Source organism: Ixodes scapularis, unplaced genomic scaffold (genome assembly GCF_016920785.2).
Source record: "Ixodes scapularis isolate PalLabHiFi unplaced genomic scaffold, ASM1692078v2 PGA_scaffold11__112_contigs__length_91849675, whole genome shotgun sequence".
NCBI lineage: Eukaryota > Metazoa > Arthropoda > Arachnida > Ixodida > Ixodidae > Ixodes > Ixodes scapularis.
Window position 1 is genome coordinate 77,537,522 of NW_024609837.1, and position 19,432 is coordinate 77,556,953.

Here is a 19,432-nt window from a genome sequence, read left to right on the forward strand (position 1 = left end):
GCTTCCAATACCAAAATGAGACAATGTTCCCACTAGCTGAGTAGATGTAAAAAAAAAAAAATTGGGTTGTCTGTATCTTTATACAGCCTAGAACTTGGTCTGCCTCAATGGGCAACAAATCTCCCAGCTGTAGATGAGCAATTTAGCCAGTGTAGTACAACCGCTAGCCCGGAGTCTTTAACGTGCACCACGCAGTAGTGGTACACGACCGCACGATGCTCATCCAGATTGAAACGGGCAGGGGTGGGGATTGAACCCAGGATTAAATTCATTTAGTCCACTTGGGTATCTTTCACATGCAACCGATACACTATAGCTTCACTGCAACTAGCCTCCATCAAGTGCCCTCGTTGCCTAGGATGTGTTCCAAATCTTACTCAAATGGATCCGTTACTACGGCAGATCATGTCGTGTGATGACGCAGGTGGAGTAACACTGGATGCTGGTACGTTTTTCAACGCTGAAATACAAAACCCTTACCCTGGAGTAAGATCGAGTACATTTTGGAACACGGCCCTAGTAACTTCTATGGATGTTTAGACAGCGGGGGTTAGTCTGCCTTGACAGGCCTCTGATGCGTGGTGTAGATGAGAAATTTTGCGAGGGCAGTGCGACCAGCAGCCTGCAAGGAGTCGCTACACAGACGTTCCAGACAGCAATATTGTTTTAGGTTCAGATTATCTTTGGTTCATTAATTTAGTCAAGAGAAAGGGTAAGATTCGGACGCATAAAAAAAAAAAGTAATGTTAGACTTCACTTGGAGGTTGCACTAAGAGGACAAGACAAGCACCTGACTAAATACTTAAAAAATAATTAGCTCAGGTGTACTAATTTCATCTTAAAAATCTGAATCAAGCCTGTTGCATAAATGTTTACAGTGGGAAGCTGGTCTGCCTCAAAATGGCACCTGGAGTCTCGGCTATGAGGGCCAATTTCTTCGATGTAGTACAACTGCTAACCTGGAGTTTCTAACGTGCATTAGACGGTACCATATTTTTTGGTCCATAAGTCGCACCATTGTATAAGCCAAACCTCCTATGAAAGGTTGTTTTTACGAAAAAGTTGGTACATAAGTCGCACCTTTGTATAAGCAGTACTTATATATTTGCACGGTCATCCTGTGGCAAGGCTGCATAACTGAAGTCCATACATATGGAGAAAAACATACATAGGTCGCACCACTATAACATGCGCCAAGTGAGGTTGTGGAAAACAAAAACCCCAGTTTCTACACAGGAAAATATTTTAACCGTTACATGACGATGAAATTACAGTTACTGTACAGTCGGGAGCAAAAGTTTGCGGGGCACGGGAGCGCGTGCCGAAATACATCGCCCCGCCGTCCGACGGCGCAACGCCGCATTAAGGAGACGCGCTTTGCGCATGCGTGCCTTTCGTGTTCGCATTCATGTCTCTTTCGCTCGTTTCTTTCCGACGCACTCCTGATAACAGGAGCCGGCGCCAGGGGCACGAGTTAGCGCTTCGCTGGCTGTCATGCTGCGCGTCTGCTTCAGCTGCCGCGCTTTGTCACGGAGCTCGCGTAGGGAAGGGGAGGGGGTTAACCAGGCGCTCCGTCACCCAGCGCGGCTGCTGTGGCGGCCGAAGAGGACGCCAGGCATGACAGCCAGCGAAACGGCAACATGCGCCCCTGGCGCCGACTCCGGTTATCAGGAGTGAGTCGGACAGAAACGAGCGAAAGAGACATCACTGCCAGCACGAAGGGCGCGCATGCGCAAAGCGTGGCTTTTTAATGCGGCGGCGCGCCGTTGTACGGCGTGGCGATGCATTTCGGCATGCGCTTCGGTGCCCCGCAAACTTTTGCTCCCGACTGTACATGACAATATTTTCAGAAGCCAACAGTTGAGGGAAGTCTCCAAAGTGTGCATTACCATATTTGTAGCATTTTCTGCACAAACGGAAGGAACAGGTACATGAAGACAGATAAACAATGTTTCGTACTTGGCTCAGTTCGAGACATTGTTTATTGTCTTCTTATTTCTTTATAATTGGTGCCTGCATGTTAACAAGAGCGGAGCATACTTGGACGACCTGGTCCATTTGTGGGATTAGAGTGAGCGGGATTCTGTGTTTCAAAATGTGGAAATTTTTCAGCCTTTGAATTACTCTCTCCACATGGATGCGGACCTGTGCAATGTGGAAGGCGTTGTCCATGTCCTCTTGGGAAAGCTGCTGACCTCCAACTGAGAAAGGCGGCATGACAAGCACAGCACCCTTCTCAGCCATGGTAGTCCGGATGCTGGGAAAGCCCTTGTCGCTTAAAACGACATCGCCGGGTTGAACCAAAGATAAAAACCCTGAATTTACTGTGATGTGACTGTCACTGTGTCGCCCCCCATAGATTTTAGATACGAATGAAATCATGCCATTAGGAATTATGCCAATTAGTAATTTGATGGTGTAGCCACTCTTGTAACTCGAGTACATGTAGTGCTGCTGCTCAGGGTCGGAGGGAGTTTCAGTACGAATCTCTGTGCAATCTATGATAAATGTACAGCCTGGATAGTGTGTTTTGAAGGCCGGTGGCAGCGACTCCTTGATGATGTCTCGAGCTGGCACAAACACCCAGCGCTCGAGCCTCACACTTAGAATGTCCAGTAGTGCTTTGAATGTTCGAGACGCTGTCGTCTTGTGGACCGAGAAGAGGGCGGCTAGTGCAGTGAAGCTGATCCCCAGTTTAAGCTTCATAAGGAAGAGGGTGAGTTTGTCCTCAGCTGAAATGTCGCTCTTTCTGTACCTGGTTGCTGGAGTGAGGCTTAACAACAAACTAAAAACAGTCATGGTGACCCCACATAGGTCCTGGAGAGCGTGCTCGGATGACTTGAGCGACTCGAAGCCAAGAAACCCACACTGCCGTCGCCAGCCTCCCTCCGTGCTTGAAACCTGACGAGAGAAATTGCAAAATATAAATCACCTCTATACATATTGCCACACGCTTACGTAGCCAAGTCGGCAGCACATCCGGCTCACACGCAGGTGGTTCGGGTTCGATTCCTGGCACTGCGTGTGGTTTATCTTTCTTTATGAAAGTAGAAGTTTGGGAAAATTGGAGAACCATCTAGCCTATTCATGGGCAGAATGTATAGTGCAAGAAGGATCGAGGTAGAATATTCTAGGCTCCCATGGAAGCCGCGCCGTGCCGTACAAGTCAGTCTCGCTCTTGTGCTTGATTGTGCTACTCTGTCGACTTTCGACACTACCTCTTTGTATTTGCGTTTTCAGCTCAAGTTTGCCAAATCAAATGTTTTGTTTCTGTTCATTCGTCGCCTCATCATCTGTCATTCGTGACAATATGAGTACTTTCAATTGAGCTATGCAAAGTAGAAACTAAAGTATGGGAAGTTGCGTGTAATCTTGAAACTAGGACATTAAAATTACCGCATTGACTTGTTCTGCGTGAGTGACCTGGGTCGATCTGTCCTGGCCATCCGTTGCGGATAACAAGAGCCTCAGTGGTCCTCCGATCTGTGGCGTGGGATCACACTGTGTTCCCTAAGGGGCAATAACAGGGAAAACAGGCTCTATAATAATGCTCATAAATTTGATGCCACAAAGAAATAAAGAAATTATCTGCACTGACAATGGTAAATATTGAGGTAAAAAATAGTGGGCATTAATATGTAAAGACAGAATTTGTACCTGCGCTTGTAATGGGGGTTTCTGAATAATGTGTTTAACAATCACATAGCCACACAGGATTGCTCACCACTGTAGACGTGTGCTTCTCTGGCACCGCCTCGGCTGCAACGTCCACCAGCATCTGGAGGGGGTCCCAGTCAGCAACATTCTCGTCCTCGACGGTGTCCTCCGACCTTGGCGGCGCACTGGGAACAGTAGGCGTCTCCAGCTGTGGTGGCTGAGGCTGAAGTCGTCCTGACCTGTTGAGCAGCCTATAAAGGGAACTAATTAGTACTTTTACCATATGTCCCAGAGAGGGTTTTGCATTGAACAATAAGGCTGTAGAAAAATTTTGAAACAATTGTCAGTAAAACAGGTCATTTTGCACAGCAACAGAGACCTCCTGGAGCCTGCTTGAGTGGTGCTACATTCTTTTAATTACAAGCAAAATAGCTTCGTGCGTCTTTTTATAACTGAAAATATTCTACTTCAAGTCGAATTCTAAAGAATTGTGCATATCACGAAATTCAATTCCGGTAAATGCAGAATATTGGTCTCGGGTTGGTGTTTTTGTAACGATAAATATCAACCAGCTTGCTTGGCTTTTTTTTTAAAGTACATCTTATTCGAAAATACCCTCCTACTTTCATCGAAAATCAAATCCGGAAATGCAGAGCTCTAGACATAAATCAGGTTACTAGTACCTCTTCGCCCTCTCCGCGTTGGGTGCCTTTTTTTTGTACACTGGAGGAAAGATGGTCGGGATGTAAGATGGGTGGGCCTCCGCGTCGTTCCGGCAATTGTCGACGAAATGGGCACTACATATCCTGGTCGACGCTGAGGGCACCCAGTTCGAACCGTCCTCGCTGAAAAAAGGAACAATGTAAGACTTTTGTTGCGATATACGAAAAACCGAGACGAAATAAAATGAGAACGACAGGGAGGAGTTTGTCGTCCCGCTTTATTCGATAACAGTACGGCGCCTCGGGAGCGTACACGCGCAGCCGAAGCACGGCAAAAGCGTCTCGGGAGCGTACACGCGCAGCAGAAGCACGGCAAAAGTAAAGCGCTGGAGAGCGCTCCAGGCGAAAGGCAACGAGAGCGACGCCGTTCTCACCTTGTCAATGACTAAATTGAAAATAATAATGCAAAGAAAGTGCGACGTGGCGATCTGGGTCCCGCCAATCACCACACTTAATCGAACGCAACATTAATGGGATATCCAGTCATACACGCATGGCCAAATTGCTTTGCCGCGTTTGGTATTCACACTGTTTATGTTCTGAAACGGATTCCACCTCGTTTCTCTTTCGGTATACAGAGCGAAATTCATGCATCAACAAAAGAGAAGCTTACTTTTGCCGGCGCACTGCCGCGATCCAGGCTTGGCGTCGTGCACACTCGTACGGCCTTCCAGGAAACCGATAGAACTTCAACGGTTGGCCACTAGTTCTGCTACTACTACAGTCACGGAGGTTATTACTGCAACCGACCACACAACAGTACTGAGTGCCAGGCGCGCGTTTTTTTTCCATCGCAACTGCCTCGATTAGCGTAGTCCACTGGCGATGGCGTCGAGGCGGGAAGAAAAACGCGAACCACTCGGACGATAGCGTCCCACCAGGGGCTGGAATGGCGCTGTAGTTGGCGGCGAAACTTGAGCGCTTCGACGCTATAGCCGTTTGGGCGCGTGCTCGGCCTGTCTAGCAGATATTTGTTTACGTAAGGAGCGTGCCCTATATGGGGGGGGGGGGGGGGGGGGGAAGCTGAGGCTCGGCGCTCGGCAGCCAGACGGTCGGACGTAATTGTTGCTTTCTGTCGTGCTTTTGACCGCGTGCACACTTGCCGCTCGCGAGATGCTGAATCCTTCCAAACTTTGTCTAAAAGGAGTTTTTCTCGACGCAGTGGTGGCTTAGTATACCGCTCATTTTTTGTAGCATCCTATGAGGCTAATTTTGTGCCCAGTAATGCACGCAAAATTCCAAAACTGAAGTTTTGCATTCTCGTCTCGGAAGTGTTCCGAAATAGGTAGTGACGTAGAGGTTAATCTGTCGGTTTCGGTAGTCTTTAAAAGTCCAATGAACGAGGTATTTGAATTGTTATAGAGTCGGAGCATGAGGAGTTTCAGCGAATATAGGGGGCGCTCCGAACGATCCAAAATGGCGGAAAAGAGGGGGATAGATTTGCGACGCCCGTAGACCGGTAGCGTATAAATTAAACCAAGCGTGTTGTTCTCTGTTTGTTTACGTGTGCGAGACGATCATCGCTTCAACCAAGACCTGCCGTGATGCTACAAATGAAGTGTTCAAGCCAGTCGAAGGCAAGCAATCTTGCCATAGTCAAGATATGTGTGCAAGTGTTCGACGTGAGCTCTCACACTGGTGCAGCTGTCATCAAGTTGAACCGAATGTACGCGGGTCCAAAGAAAGGTGCATATCAATAATGTTGGCGCGTTGAAACTGTGACGCGTACTTTATCTAAAACTAAACTTATCGGTCTGCGGCTACAAACATTTTCGTTGGCGTTGCTTAGATGAAGTAACCATTCAGGGCCTCGCATTAAACGGTGTTGCGAACTCTTCGGTTGTTCTAGTTAATTGTGCTAAAAAGCGGTTGGATGGAAAGTATGACAGTTACAGCATACAAGGGATGATTGAGGTCTTTATCCTGCGTTCTATGTATGGAAACATCGGTATCCTTGGTGTTATATTGCGATCAGCTAGTCGCCGATCGTCCTGTTTTTATGCATAATGTAAACAAGCCCCGGAAGCGCCAATCTCGTTTCGATGTGCTTGTGCACCCCTACAAGCCTCCTTTTGGCTCTTATGGAAAACTTTATTGTAATAGCAATAGTCTCATCGGCCCTTCGAGTTGTATGTACCACGGTGATATCTGCTGTGTGTGATCTGCAAAACAAACAAGTCTGTATTAAATGCCAAAAGGAGAACAAAGGTAAAGCTTTTTAAACTTTTTTTCTTTTTACAAAAGAGGGCGAAGCTTCTGAAACAAGAGCAACCTAAGCTGATATTTGAGTGTGCTCAAGAATGAATGGAAAAAGATGATTATGCTAAGTGGTAGGTGTACACAGTTAATTTTCTTTTGCGTCTGCATTGTAAATTGAAAGCTATGTATCAGCAGAAGACAAGACACGTGTCCTTTTGAAAATGTATTTTATTAGGGCAAAAATAGGTTTTCATATACAACCGAAGAGTTCGCAACACCATTTAATGCGAGGCCTGAATGGTTACATCATCTAAACAACGTCAACGAAAATGTTTGTAGCCGCAGACCGATAAATTTAGGTTTAGATAAAGTATGCGTCATAGTTTCAGCCTCAAACGCCAAACATTGTTGATATGTACCTTTCTTGATGACAACTGCACCATCGTGAGAGAGCCCACGTCGTCGAACACTTGCACACATATCATGACTAGGGTATGGCAAGATTTCTTGCTTGAAATGAAGACCATCTCGCTACGAGTAGCTACGACCACCCACCGCAGCGATGCAGGCGTCGAAGGGGTGCAACGCAATCGGTCGCCGTCACCCGACGCTGCTCGTTTGACATTCACTGCTTTCCGCCCAGGTGCTTCATGTGTACTTAGAACCAAGTGTTATTTTCTGTGCTTGTGTCTGTGCTCAGTGGCTGGATATTGGCCTCAAGAGCAGTTCTTCAGGCTCAATAGCATTCGCCGAAGAACTTGCGAAGAAAATGCCACCCAGGAAAAAAAGCACGAAAACACAACGCACCAGCTTGGCGGACTATGCACTGGGCGCAGAAACCAGGTCCTGCACCACCAAGATAGTTTGCATACACCAAATGCAAACTATCTAAAAAAACATATTTCGGTTCGAATTGGTTTCTGCGGACTATACGCCTGGACACTGCCTGTTATTATTCATCGTATATTCACTACTGTTTGTTGCGGCTTGAGACTGCCTTCCTGTAATGATGCAGAGGGGTCAACTGAACCTTGAAATGAACATATTTAAGCACATCTAGACAGGATGTTCCTTGAAGCCAGATGGTGAGGGAAAAGGTGTGCCATTACCTAATTTACCAACAGCACACCAATGGTCACAATCAAAACTCACCGAGTCAATGGGCAGTTTTCCACCGCAATATTTATCGCCGTGTAATCACCCCCGATTTCGTCCATTAAAAACCTTGAGGCTGTAGCCACCAGCACACCCATTCTGGATCTGCAAAACTGATGCTGTATACATGCATCATCATATGAGCATGTTTCTTATCAATCTTAAACATAAAACGCTAGTTATACAACGAAATTCCCATATCATCACATTTTTAGCAAACTGAATAGTCCCACCTGTTACACTTTTAGCTTTGGAAGTAAACCAGTTTACAATACCACCAGTGGCATACATCGTGCCAAGCATTAGTGCCGCGTGTGGTAGCAAAATGTCTTAACTAGGGAAGCAAACCTAATCGATCGTGTTGATTAAAGCACCTAGATACGGGAGAAATTATCAATCAATCAAAGAAGGACCCTCGAAAGGGAAGTTTTCTCGCCGAACGAACATTACTTTTTATTGGGCGTTCCGCAATGTAAGGCCGAAGTCTGAAGACATTCACTCCGTGATCGGTACAGAAGCATTTGCTTAGTAGTCGGCCGTGCGTGATAAAAACAACAACAACAACAAAAAAAAGGTGGATTAGAAACGCGATAGATTCGCCTTTGCACGGAGTACTTAAACTTAAAATCGAGCCAATATAAAGCTATGGCCCGCCATGCTAGCAGCTATATTAAAATTTACCTGTGCAGTCGTCACACCCAAGCACCAACCGAAAGCGTTGCTGCAAGCCTCTCCGCCGTCAACTTTGAGTCGCTGTTGAGTCTGAAGAACTGCTCTATGAGGTCCATATCCAACAACTGAGCACATACACAAGCAAAGGAAATAATACTCGGTTCCAAGTACAAGCGAAGAATCCGGGGCGGAAAGCCCTGAATGCCCAACGATCTGCGTCGGGCGACGGCGACTGACTTGCGTAGTACAGAGGTTGCGCTCCTTCGACGTCTGCATCGCTGCGGCGGGTGGTCGTAGCTAGTCGTAGCAGATCGTGTCAGCTAGCTCTGTTGCTCGTACCGGAACACTAGAGCCGCGTAATATTCTTGCTGCCGAAGTTTATAAGCCTACGTTCGCGGCCAACGCATTTACACAAAGCCAACGCCCCCCATAACCTATCCCCCTCTTTCACTTTTGGCGACCGGCCGCCAGGGCGGTGACATCGTCGCTGAAACTCCTCAATCGTCTACGTCGTCTTCTTTGCCGTAGGGCAGCTCACCGATTCTACGTGCGCGAGCTCTCGCTGGAAGCATAATCCTATTCATATAGTGCTCATCCGTGTGTACTGTAGCGAATATTTCAGGCCCAACACATCATTAGTTTATTGTTATCAACCAGGTAAACGCAATATCTGTAAATACCCCCCCCCCCCCCCCCGGCAAAGAAAGAAAACGAGAGCTCGCTGTTCGCTTTGACCAACGTTGGCAATGGCTGCATTTACATGGATGCGACCGTAGCGCATCGAGTTGAGAATTCACGATTTTGATTGGTAGCAGTTGGGTAGAAGAGGAAGAAGTAAGAAGACAGGCTGCGAGTGACTGGTCGCTGCTCGATTCGATGTGCTACGATCGCATTCATGTAAACGTAGCCTTTGACCAATAGACCGGTCTCACCAACCGTCTGGAGCGTGGGTGACGCAGCCATAGTTGTACTTCACAGGAGGCAGCGGTGGTGCACGAGACGGCTCGTCTCGTGCACTACCGTGGCGTTTACCCTCGTGCGGAAAGACCACAGTTCCCGCAATTCATTGCGACAGAAGAGGCATTGCGAAACTGGCGATGAGGTCGGTCTATTATCCCAAGCCCGGTTCACAAATCTGCGTTTCGAGCGACAGAAACGACAAAAACAACACGAACGACATGACAAAGGGGTCGATTCCGTTCGTATTACAGAGCGTGACCGACAATGCAATGAGAAGCTTTGTCAAGCAATCATGTGTCACGGTTGTCCCGGTGTCATATCGTTCGTGCCGTTTCTGTAGTTCCTCGGAACGTAGATGTGTGAACCGGCCTTTACGAGCCTACTCTGATGTTACGCTTGAACGTCACGGAAAATAGGTCTTCTCGCCTTTTCGAGGTGTCGCCACGGGTAGAAATACCAGCGGGGTGTTCAGTGATTTGTTCGGCACACAAGCGTCAGTACAGGTTATGACTCTGTCAACATTGCCTGAATCCTATTCTAATTGTAAAATAAAATATCGAAGGTGTCTTCCCGGGCACAATGTCCGCCCCTATCAAAGTCGAACTTAGCGGTGTTTTTAAATACAATATTTAGCATTATTTCGCGCATTTAGTTCCCGGAAATTAGCAGCACATTCGGGAAGTTGAAGTTGAGTGGTATTTTTTTTTTTTTTTCATAACTCGCGGAAATGATGACAAACGGTTTCTCCGGTCATTTAGTTGCACATTCACAAGATATATTATAATTTATGTTGCATAATTATCAAACCCGCGACCTTTCTGTAACCATCGGTTCGGGACAGATTCTTTGTCGCTCAGTTAGCAATTGTTCATTCAACGCAGTAGCGTACTTCAACGACCCGCTGATCAATCTTGCCGTTTGCTACACCATTGTAAAAATTCATTACGGGCTTGAATCATCGCGATGTCATATGCCTTCCAACGATAAGAAGTGCTTCAGAATTGAATTGTAAAAAGTTGGTTCTCAGATATATTATTTTTGTTTTACAAGACATTCTAGCCTCACTCTGAGTACCTATGCATTCGACCATAATAACGTAAAAAAGAAACATGAGTAAACAACGGCCAAGGGGGGGAGCACAGCGTCATGCACGAAGCCCGAGAAGCCCGGGCAATTGGCGCCTCGGAGTCGCGTCCAGCCGGCGCGCCGGCAACTCGGCCGTGGCCGTGGGGCAGGCGCCGCGACGTTGCGGCCACCGCGCGCCTCCGTCATCGAAGGCACACGGCACATGGCGAATTCTGTGAATCCCGATGAGCCAGTAGATTTATTGGAGTAAGACACATGGCAGCGTCTCAAAGTCTCAAAGGCGTCCATTCTAGATGCCACCTGTCTCTATGCGACGCTCTAATTGGCCCACTGAGTCGTAGCTTCCACAGTTTGCTAAGTGTGCCCATACGCAACCAGCAATGCAGCTTGGCACTACACGTTGCGCCATCTAGCGACTGAAAAATAAAACAAATTGGGTAGTCCAGGACGGCCCGGGTCGCGAGTACTGCGGGCGGGTGCATTTAGAAACCACGTGTGATCGTGGCATTTTGGATTGGCGTGAGCCTTTTTGGAACTGTTGTTTCATAAATTAAGTCTCAACTTCACGTCTCTATGACCTTTACGGGTTCCGGGAGGCACTCACTTGATCGAATGACGTTTTAGCGAACGCCCACGTTTCATCGAACGACACTTTAGCGAATAGTCGGACGCCGCGAAGCGGCGTTTTCGGTTGGGCTAAGTGAGTTAATATTTTTGTAATGAGTTGCCGCAGACTGTCGCCGCGAAGCGGCGTAAAGCGCAGCGCGACGGATGGGTTAACGCGCGCCCCCGTTATTCGCTAAAACGACCATTCGCTCAAATGTCGCCGTTCGCTAAAATGTCATTCGCTCTTATGATATGGACCCGCCACAGTCGCGCAGGTGACCCAAGCGTCAGACTTTACCGCTTCCCTTTAAGATCTTGGGAAGCAACACGGCGACAAAGTGGATTACTGGAGTGCTATGCATCAAGTAAGTGAATTTTACATTAATTGTTGAAGTGAACGAAAATAGATGTGCAGGCTTGGAAAGTGGTCTGACAGACTCCTTTTGCAAAATAACGTATTTATACAAGTTGTTTTACGAGTCTCTGAGACAGCCATTTAGAGAAATACAGTAGGAAAAATCGGGCCGATTGTTGCTTCGCTTTGACGTCGAGAATCAGGCGATCTGGTCTTCAAGCGAGATGCCCTTCGACCTGTTCCGGCACTCGTAGTTGTAGGCGTGCATTTGGTTGCGACCGCGCGCGCCGTTCGGCACGCGCGGTCGCAACCAAAACCTTTTAAGCATGCAAGTTTTCAAATAGTGGATTTTCGTAGAACAAATTTTTGTTTGTTTCGTCTACCAAATTTAAGGCTGAGTCTGGTAACAAATGTGACGGCGTGCAAAAAACAGGATGCAATTTTTTTTTTTTTCTAGAAAAAGCTCATGCGAAGCGTAAATATCCTTCTCACACTCACACTTTTTTGCCTGTCGCCTTTTTACACCAGACTTGTGCACTGCTCTCTAGCACGGAAAGTTTGGTTCTAATTACCTACATTTTATTCTAGTGTCGTGGGGGCGTCGGGAGAAGAAGAGGACGGTCGAGCGAGTTGCGAGCGGGGGCCAGCCGGCGAGGAAAGAGGAAGAGCGTGCTGCACGAGGCTGGGGCCGGGCAGGAACGATAGAGCCGTTCCGGCTGGTCCGGCCCATGTCGGTCCCCGGAGCATTCCACCAGCGAGCTTCGGATCAGGACCGGCGGAAACGGCAAGCCTGGCCTTATCGGCCTAGGCCATAACGGTCCAGGAGTGGTTCCGCAGCGAAACTCTGGCTGTGGGGAGGCACTCACTTGATCGAATGACGTTTTAGCGAACGCCCACGTTTCATCGAACGACACTTTAGCGAATAGTCGGACGCCGCGAAGCGGCGTTTTCGGGTGGGCCAAGTGAGTTCATATTTTTGTAATGAGTTGCCGTAGACTGTCGCCGCGAAGCGGCGTAAAGCGCAGCGCGACGGATGGGTTAACGCGCGCCCCCGTTATTCGCTAAAACGACCATTCGCTCAAATGTCGCCGTTCGCTAAAATGTCATTCGCTCTTGTGATATGGACCCGTTTCAACGCTGCGGAAACGAGTCAAGACGAGTCCGGGACCGTCGCCCGCTTGTCGGGGCCTGCGCGAAACGAGTCCCGACGAGTCCGGGACCGTCGCCTGCGTGATGGGGCCTGCGGCAACAAGTCTCAACGCGCCCGTGACGTTAGCGGGACGTGTGTGTGTGCGTGGTGGTTGGTGCGCTCGGGAAAGGGAGAGAGGCATGGCCTAACTGCGGAGAACTTTGGCTACGTCACACTGGACGGCGGGTTGCTGCATCGCACTGGTTGCCCTGGCTGGGAGTGAGCGAGAAACGGACCCTATATAAGGCGGAGCGTGAGGCTGCTCCGTTGTTCTCTCGGATTTGACGACTGTATCGCTACCATGTAATTAAACCGTTCGTTACGTTACCAAGTCTCCCACCTCCACTGAACCCCTGGGTTCTTCACTTCGGGGATTGGACGTCGTCACGAGACAGGAAGCCTCCGGACGTGCGGCCTAAACCCCGCCTCGAACAATGGGAAGGACGATCCGCAGGCGTGGACACGGTCTCCGCCTGCCAGCTATGAATGACGGGCGACAACTATAGGGTCGTCTGGTCCGGACTGCCGGCTCTCGAAGACGGGCAACCGGGAAGTACAGTAAACCCATTCGCTGCGTTCTCGTTGTGTTGTGTCACTTCCTGGGAGACAAGCGAATCACAGACCGATCGGGCGGCGATTATTATAGAGCGACCCCGCAAGCGCACGAAGACAGTTCAAACGGGTGTCCAAATGATAACTCCAGATTATGCTCTAAACACTTCGACCTATCAAGGCTCCCGATGGTCTTAAAAAACCTCATAAAATAAACAGGGACATGGCGCGCACGTACACACGGGGACTGCTGAAATCGGGGTCGCCGCCGCTCGCCACGGCCCAACGGGCAGACTGGCCACTGGCCGACCCATTAAGAGAGACACCTCCGCTTGTGGCGCTGAATGCAGCACTCTCGTGGCGTCGCCTGGCCATTGCCGGCTGGCTGTCATGCACTTGCACCTTCTTGCCCCAAACAAGCACGATATCGCACAATGTGAAAGACCTCACTCGAAGCTTCGATCGATCATGACACCGCCTTCGTTGCACTTCCTGAGTGATGACTCATTTGCGAAAGGTACGTTGAGGTGCGCAGAAAAATAAAATTCCGGGTGCTGATCACGATCATGCGAGTCTTTTAATTTTATTGCAGCCGTGCCAACGTTATAGTTGAGGCAATCATAAAATTCTGTGCCCACTGACACCAAGTTGACAACAGGAACCGAAATCCACACGAACCTTTCTATGCCACAGAGAGAGGAGCGCTAGCCGTTTGGAGCGCTTCCCCAACTCCGACGTTACCGCGCCGCCTCGAGGCGCCATCAGTCCGTTGGCGTCTCGCAGTCTGCCGTGAAGCGAAGAGCGAACCCCGAGGAGAAGACGAAAGCGAACCCCCCCCCCCCCCCCCCCCTCCGCCATCCTCATACCCGCTATGCCCTCTACAGCTGGTTGAGACATTGCGGAGGGCGCTGGTAAGGAGGAGCCCGCAAGAACAAACACCCCCCCCCCCCCTACCCTCCTCCGCCCTCCACAGGAACCGGCGTGTTCACGTGGCGAAGGAACAGGCGAGCGACATTCAAACCAACCCTGAAGGCCTGAACCCCACGCAGTAGTTGTGAAGCGAGAGTCTCCTCGCCCACTAAGACGGCCCGGGAGCTCACGTGACCAACCCAGCTAAGAAAATACCAGCGCTCACCGCGACTCATCATGGCCTTGGTCCTCAGGCTCACGTCATCACGCAGACTAATGCGATCACCGGACTCGTATCCACCCTAAGACTCGCGTCTTGATTCAGGCTGATGCTCATGAGCCTCGAAACTCACAATCACTCTCAAGAGACCTCAAAACTCACACTCATGAGTACTTCATGTAGCGCTCAAGCTCACACTCACACTCAAAAGTTTTAAGAACTCACAATCACACTCACGATCAAACTCACGCTTATGAGTTCGCAGGGCTCACACTCGCACTCACACTCAAGAGTTTTAAAAACTCGCAGTCACACTCACGATCAAACTCACGCTCATGAGTTCGCAGGGCTCACACTCGCACTCACACTCATTAGTTCTCAGAACTCGCGATCACACTCACGATCAGACTCACGCTCATCAATTCTCAGGACTCGCACTCACACTCATACTCATGAGTTCACGTAACAAACGATCACACTCACGCTCACACTCACAATTTTTCGAGACTCGCGGCCTCACTCACGATCACCTCAAATCGGACGGTGAGCGTGAGTGATCGTGAGTGATCGCACTCATGAGTGAGAATGCCGAGGTATGGTTACATCTGAGACGGAAACTTTAATTGATTTATGTTTGACCAATGCAATGAGAAATGACGTAGTATCTGGTGTACTGACGGTGGATTTGAGTGATCACTTACCTCTCTTTTGCTTTCTTCCATGCGCAAAAGTCGGCTACAATAAAACGAATATAACTAACCCTTATTATCGGGACATAAACGATTATAGTATCGAACGCTTCGTTACGCTTGTATCGGCCATACACTGGAATGATATATACAATGAGCCACACCCTAGTAAGTCCTACGATAAGTTTATAGAAAAGATAAAAGAAGCCTATGAAGATGCGTTCCCATTTAGGAAAGCCAAAAGACACAAGAAATCACGGAAACCCTGGATTACAGTAACACTTCTCAAACGAATTAATGAGCGAAATAAACTTTACGACACATTCATAAAAACAAAAGACCTCGATATACTGGCTGAATACAAAAAGAGACGGAACAAGTTAAACTCCGACATAAAAAAGGGCAAAAGTAAACTATTATAAAAATAAATTCATAACAATTCAACATGATCCAGTGAAAGTATGGAAGACGGCAAAAGAACTGATGTCCAAGTCAAGCAGTACCATCCCCAATGTCCTTAGAATAGATGACGTGGATTATTCTGGTAGAGAACTTGCAAATCTATTTAATGCTCATTTTTTGCTTTCGGGCGCTCCGACCTTCTCCGTACAACAGGAAAGAAACTTTGAATTTCATACCCGCGTATGTTTACAACAGTCTATATTTTTGTCACCAACTAGAGAGACTGAAGTGCTTAACATAATAAATTCCTTAAGAAACAGCGGCGCATGCGGCGATGATGAGTTGAAAGTTAAACCTATAAAAGCAATTGCTGGGGTAATATGTCAACCACTATCAGCAATCTGTGATAAAATATTAAGCACCGGGATATTTCCTGCTCAATTAAAAATCGCCCGAGTATCAGTAATATACAAAGGTGGGCCACTTAATAATTTAAACAACTACAGACCTATATCTGTATTGCCAGTATTTTGAAAAGTAATAGAGAAGATAATAAACTCCAGGATGTCGGACCATTTTATTAAAAATAACCTAATTGTTGAACAACAATATGGATTTCAAAAAGGGAAATCAACCGAGGAAGCTTTACTGAAAATCAAGGACAACATTTTAACCAATTTTGAGACCAAGCTTTACACATCAGGAATATTTTTAGATTTCAGGAAAGCGTTTGATTCTATTAAGCATGAAATAAATCTGAAGAAGTTGTATAACTATGGTATTAGAGGAGTAGCCCTAGAACTTATTCAAAATTACTTATCAGATCGTGTGCAATATACGGCTTTAAGTTGCCAGAAATCAGAAATCGGTAAAATACAATATGGTGTTCTCCAGGGGTCCATCCTTGGACCACTCTTATTCTTGGCGTATATTAATGATATTGTCAACATTCCCCACACACCTGACATTGTGCTATACGCCGATGATACAAACATATTTTTTTCTGGTGCCAACATAGATGAACTTAAATCACTTGCGAATGATTAGATGTTAGAGTTAAGTGCATGGTTGACATGTAATGAATTAGAGCTAAACACCCGGAAAACAAAGTATATGATATTTCGAGCAAAAAATAAAAGTATTAATCAAGAACTTAACCTACGATTTAGAAATAGTGAAATTCAATATGTAAAAGCTCACAAGTTTTTAGGTGTATACTTTCAAGAAAACCTTAATTGGTCTTATCATATTGATTAGATCCGGCCAAACATCTCCCGGTCAATAGGCATTATAAATAGGCTCAAATATATTGCCGCGCGCAAGGCTGAGAAAGCAACGCTCGGTCACGGTCCTCCAGAAAGTTTCCGTTTATTCATGTACCGCACGTAACTTCTATCATTTATCCCTGCTTTTGTTTTCTAGAAAGTGCGTGTTCATTCTCGCCCCGATCACGCGACGCTCGAACCGCTTTCGCCGAATCTTCGAGATAGCGGCGCACTCTAGATAAGAGGCCGCCCGCGACCTTGTCGAGTCAGTTTCGCCCCAGCGTTTGACTCTCCTGCTACGGCGACTTCGACGCCCGCGACGCTCTGTTATTATCTTTTGTACCCTTTTATTTTTGGCACAAGTTCGCCACATTAAACGTCAATTTCTTCCTGTTTATTTATTGTTTTTCTTAGTCACCACCCGTGACATTTTGGTGGAGGTGCGGGGTAGGAGGCGGTGGCTGTCGGGCCACTGCGGCGTAAGTTAGCGTGGGTTCTTCGGGAGCTCGGGTTCGGACTTGTACTGCGGGAACTCGGAGGGCTGCGCTGCACGGACTTGCGGTACCCCGCACCTTCTACCAACGACACCCTGGCGTAACTACTCTAGCGACATCTGGATCCGACCTGGGCACCACCCTCCCCGGCATCCGTGACCTTATCCGTGAAGCCGTCCAGGAGGAGTTGAAGAAGTTGCTACCTGCTGCCACAAGCCTGGCTACGCCTTCAGTCGCCGAGATTGTCCGGGAAGAACTTCAGCAGGCGCTGCAGCCAGAAGTTCTCGCCAGCGGCGCTCCTGAACCACCGAAGCTGAGCTACGCCGCAGCTACCCGACGACCACCGCCCCCTGCTCACCCGTATACGGCACCACCTCGACGTGAACCTCTAGCGCCGCAGTATTCACGACGCCATGAAGATCGGGCGTACGACCGCCCAGAACAAGCTGCTCCACGAAAGACCGACGTGTGGAGGACGGCCGATCGACGCCCGTTGTGCTACCACTGCGGGGAGGCCGACCATATCTACCGTCGTTGTCCCTACCGGCAAATGGGCCTGCGTGGGTTCCACCCGAACGACCCACGCCCGAGGTACGGCGAACGCCCCCACGACATCGAGGCGTACCTCCGACGTTCGCCCTCCCCAGTGTCGTCTCTCCGCCGTGAAGCCCGCTCCCCATCGCCACGACGTTCAGCCTCCCCAGCGCCACGATCCCGCCGAGAGAGCCTGTCTCCCCTGCGTCGTCGGGAAAACTGAGTGCGGCAACGCCTGGAGGTGACGTTGCCGAAAACGACGGAAGCAAACAGCCTCCAAGAACGCCGGAGCGCTCCCACTCTCTCGACGCCCCGCATTGCACCGACGCGCCTGCAACGGTGTCCAACAACCTAAACGTTGTTATCGATGGCGAAAACGCATCGGCACTCGTTGACACCGGGGCAGACTACTCAGTATTGAGTGGGAGGCTCTCTCGCCACCTTCGAAAAGTCACGACGCCGTGGGATGGACCGCAGATACGAACCGCCGGAGGACACCTCATCACGCCTGTCGGAAGGTGCACCGCTCGCGTCGAAATTCACGGCGAGACGTGTCCTGTGAAAGTCGTCATTCTACAAGACTGTTCCAGAGACGTCATTCTCGGCATGGACTTTTTGTGTGAATACGGCGCCGTCATCGACCTTGGAGAAAACAGATTCACGCTGCGGACACCTGTTCCGCCTTCAGAGAAACTCCAAACTGCGTCAGCCGCCGTCCGAGTCGCTGCCGACCACGTGAATCTGCCGCCGCGATCAAGTGTTGTCGTACCTGTCGTGACCGATGCAGCTACCCGTAGCGAAGTTCTTCTGGAAGGTAACCTCCAGTTGCTCCTGGGAAGAGGAATAGGCGTCGCACGAGGAGTAGCTGACCTTCAGGATGGCCGCACTGTGGTCCTCGTGACGAACTTCCGGAATGAAACGCAACACTTCACAAAAGGTGCAGCCGTTGGCCACGTCGAGGATCTCCGAAACTCCGCCGAAATCGCCGCCATTACTGATGAATCCTCGCCACCTCAGCAAGACGGTACGTCGCCAGCGCAACTCGACATCGACCCTAAGCTTCCGGACCCGAAACGACGGCAGCTGATTAACCTCCTCGCCGAATACCGTGACTGCTTTGCGACGTCGTCGAAGGTACGCCAAACAGCCGTTGCGAAGCACCGCATCATTACCGAGGACGACGCGCGCCCTGTGCATTGATCACCGTACAGAGTCTCCGTTAAGGAAAGGGAGGTGATCCAGGAGCAAGTTCAAGAGATGCTGAGCGACGACATAATCCAACCATCAAGCAGTCCGTGGGCCTCTCCAGTCGTACTGTTTAAGAAGAAGGACGGAACGCTTCGGTTCTGCGTGGACTACCGGCAGCTGAACGCGGTGACGAAGAAAGACGTCTACCCACTCCCCCGAATCGACGACACGTTAGACCGGCTGCGCCACTCTCGATACTTCTCATCGATGGACCTGAAGAGCGGCTACTGGCAGATCGAAGTCGACGAACGGGACCGAGAGAAGACAGCTTTCGTCACGCCGGATGGGCTGTACGAGTTCAAGGTAATGCCCTTCGGACTATGTACGGCGCCAGCAACTTTCCAGCGTGTTATGGACACCGTACTGGCAGGACTGAAGTGGCAGAGCTGTCTGGTCTACCTCGATGACGTCGTGGTGTTTTCCAGCGACTTCGACGAGCACTTGCGACGACTCCGAGCTGTTCTTCAAGCCATACGGACCGCTGGACTCACCCTCAAGCCGTCAAAGTGTCGGTTCGC

General features: G+C 49.1%; 1 protein-coding gene across 1 annotated transcript; it reads right to left on the minus strand.

The window, feature by feature from the left end:
- Window positions 1-1,992: 1,992 nt before the first annotated feature.
- On the minus strand, window positions 1,993-5,211 carry LOC115332118. Its single transcript, XM_042289113.1, has 5 exons — window positions 4,993-5,211; window positions 4,341-4,502; window positions 3,725-3,908; window positions 3,397-3,510; window positions 1,993-2,901 (listed from the first exon to the last, which is right to left on the minus strand). Exons 1-5 carry the CDS (start codon window positions 5,169-5,171, stop codon window positions 1,993-1,995), a joined length of 1,548 nt encoding a protein of 515 aa, XP_042145047.1. The 5' UTR covers window positions 5,172-5,211.
- Between the last annotated feature and the right edge of the window lie 14,221 nt (window positions 5,212-19,432).

Coding starts and splice junctions, on each gene's coding strand:
- LOC115332118 (XM_042289113.1), bottom strand. CDS start 5,171: ATGGAAAAAAAACGCGCGCCTGGCACTCAGTACTGTTGTGTGGTCGGT. Junction 4,503..4,992: donor GCGGCAGTGCGCCGGCAAAA/GTAAGCTTCTCT, acceptor TCCTTTTTTCAG/CGAGGACGGTTCGAACTGGG. Junction 3,909..4,340: donor AACGCGGAGAGGGCGAAGAG/GTACTAGTAACC, acceptor TTCCCTTTATAG/GCTGCTCAACAGGTCAGGAC.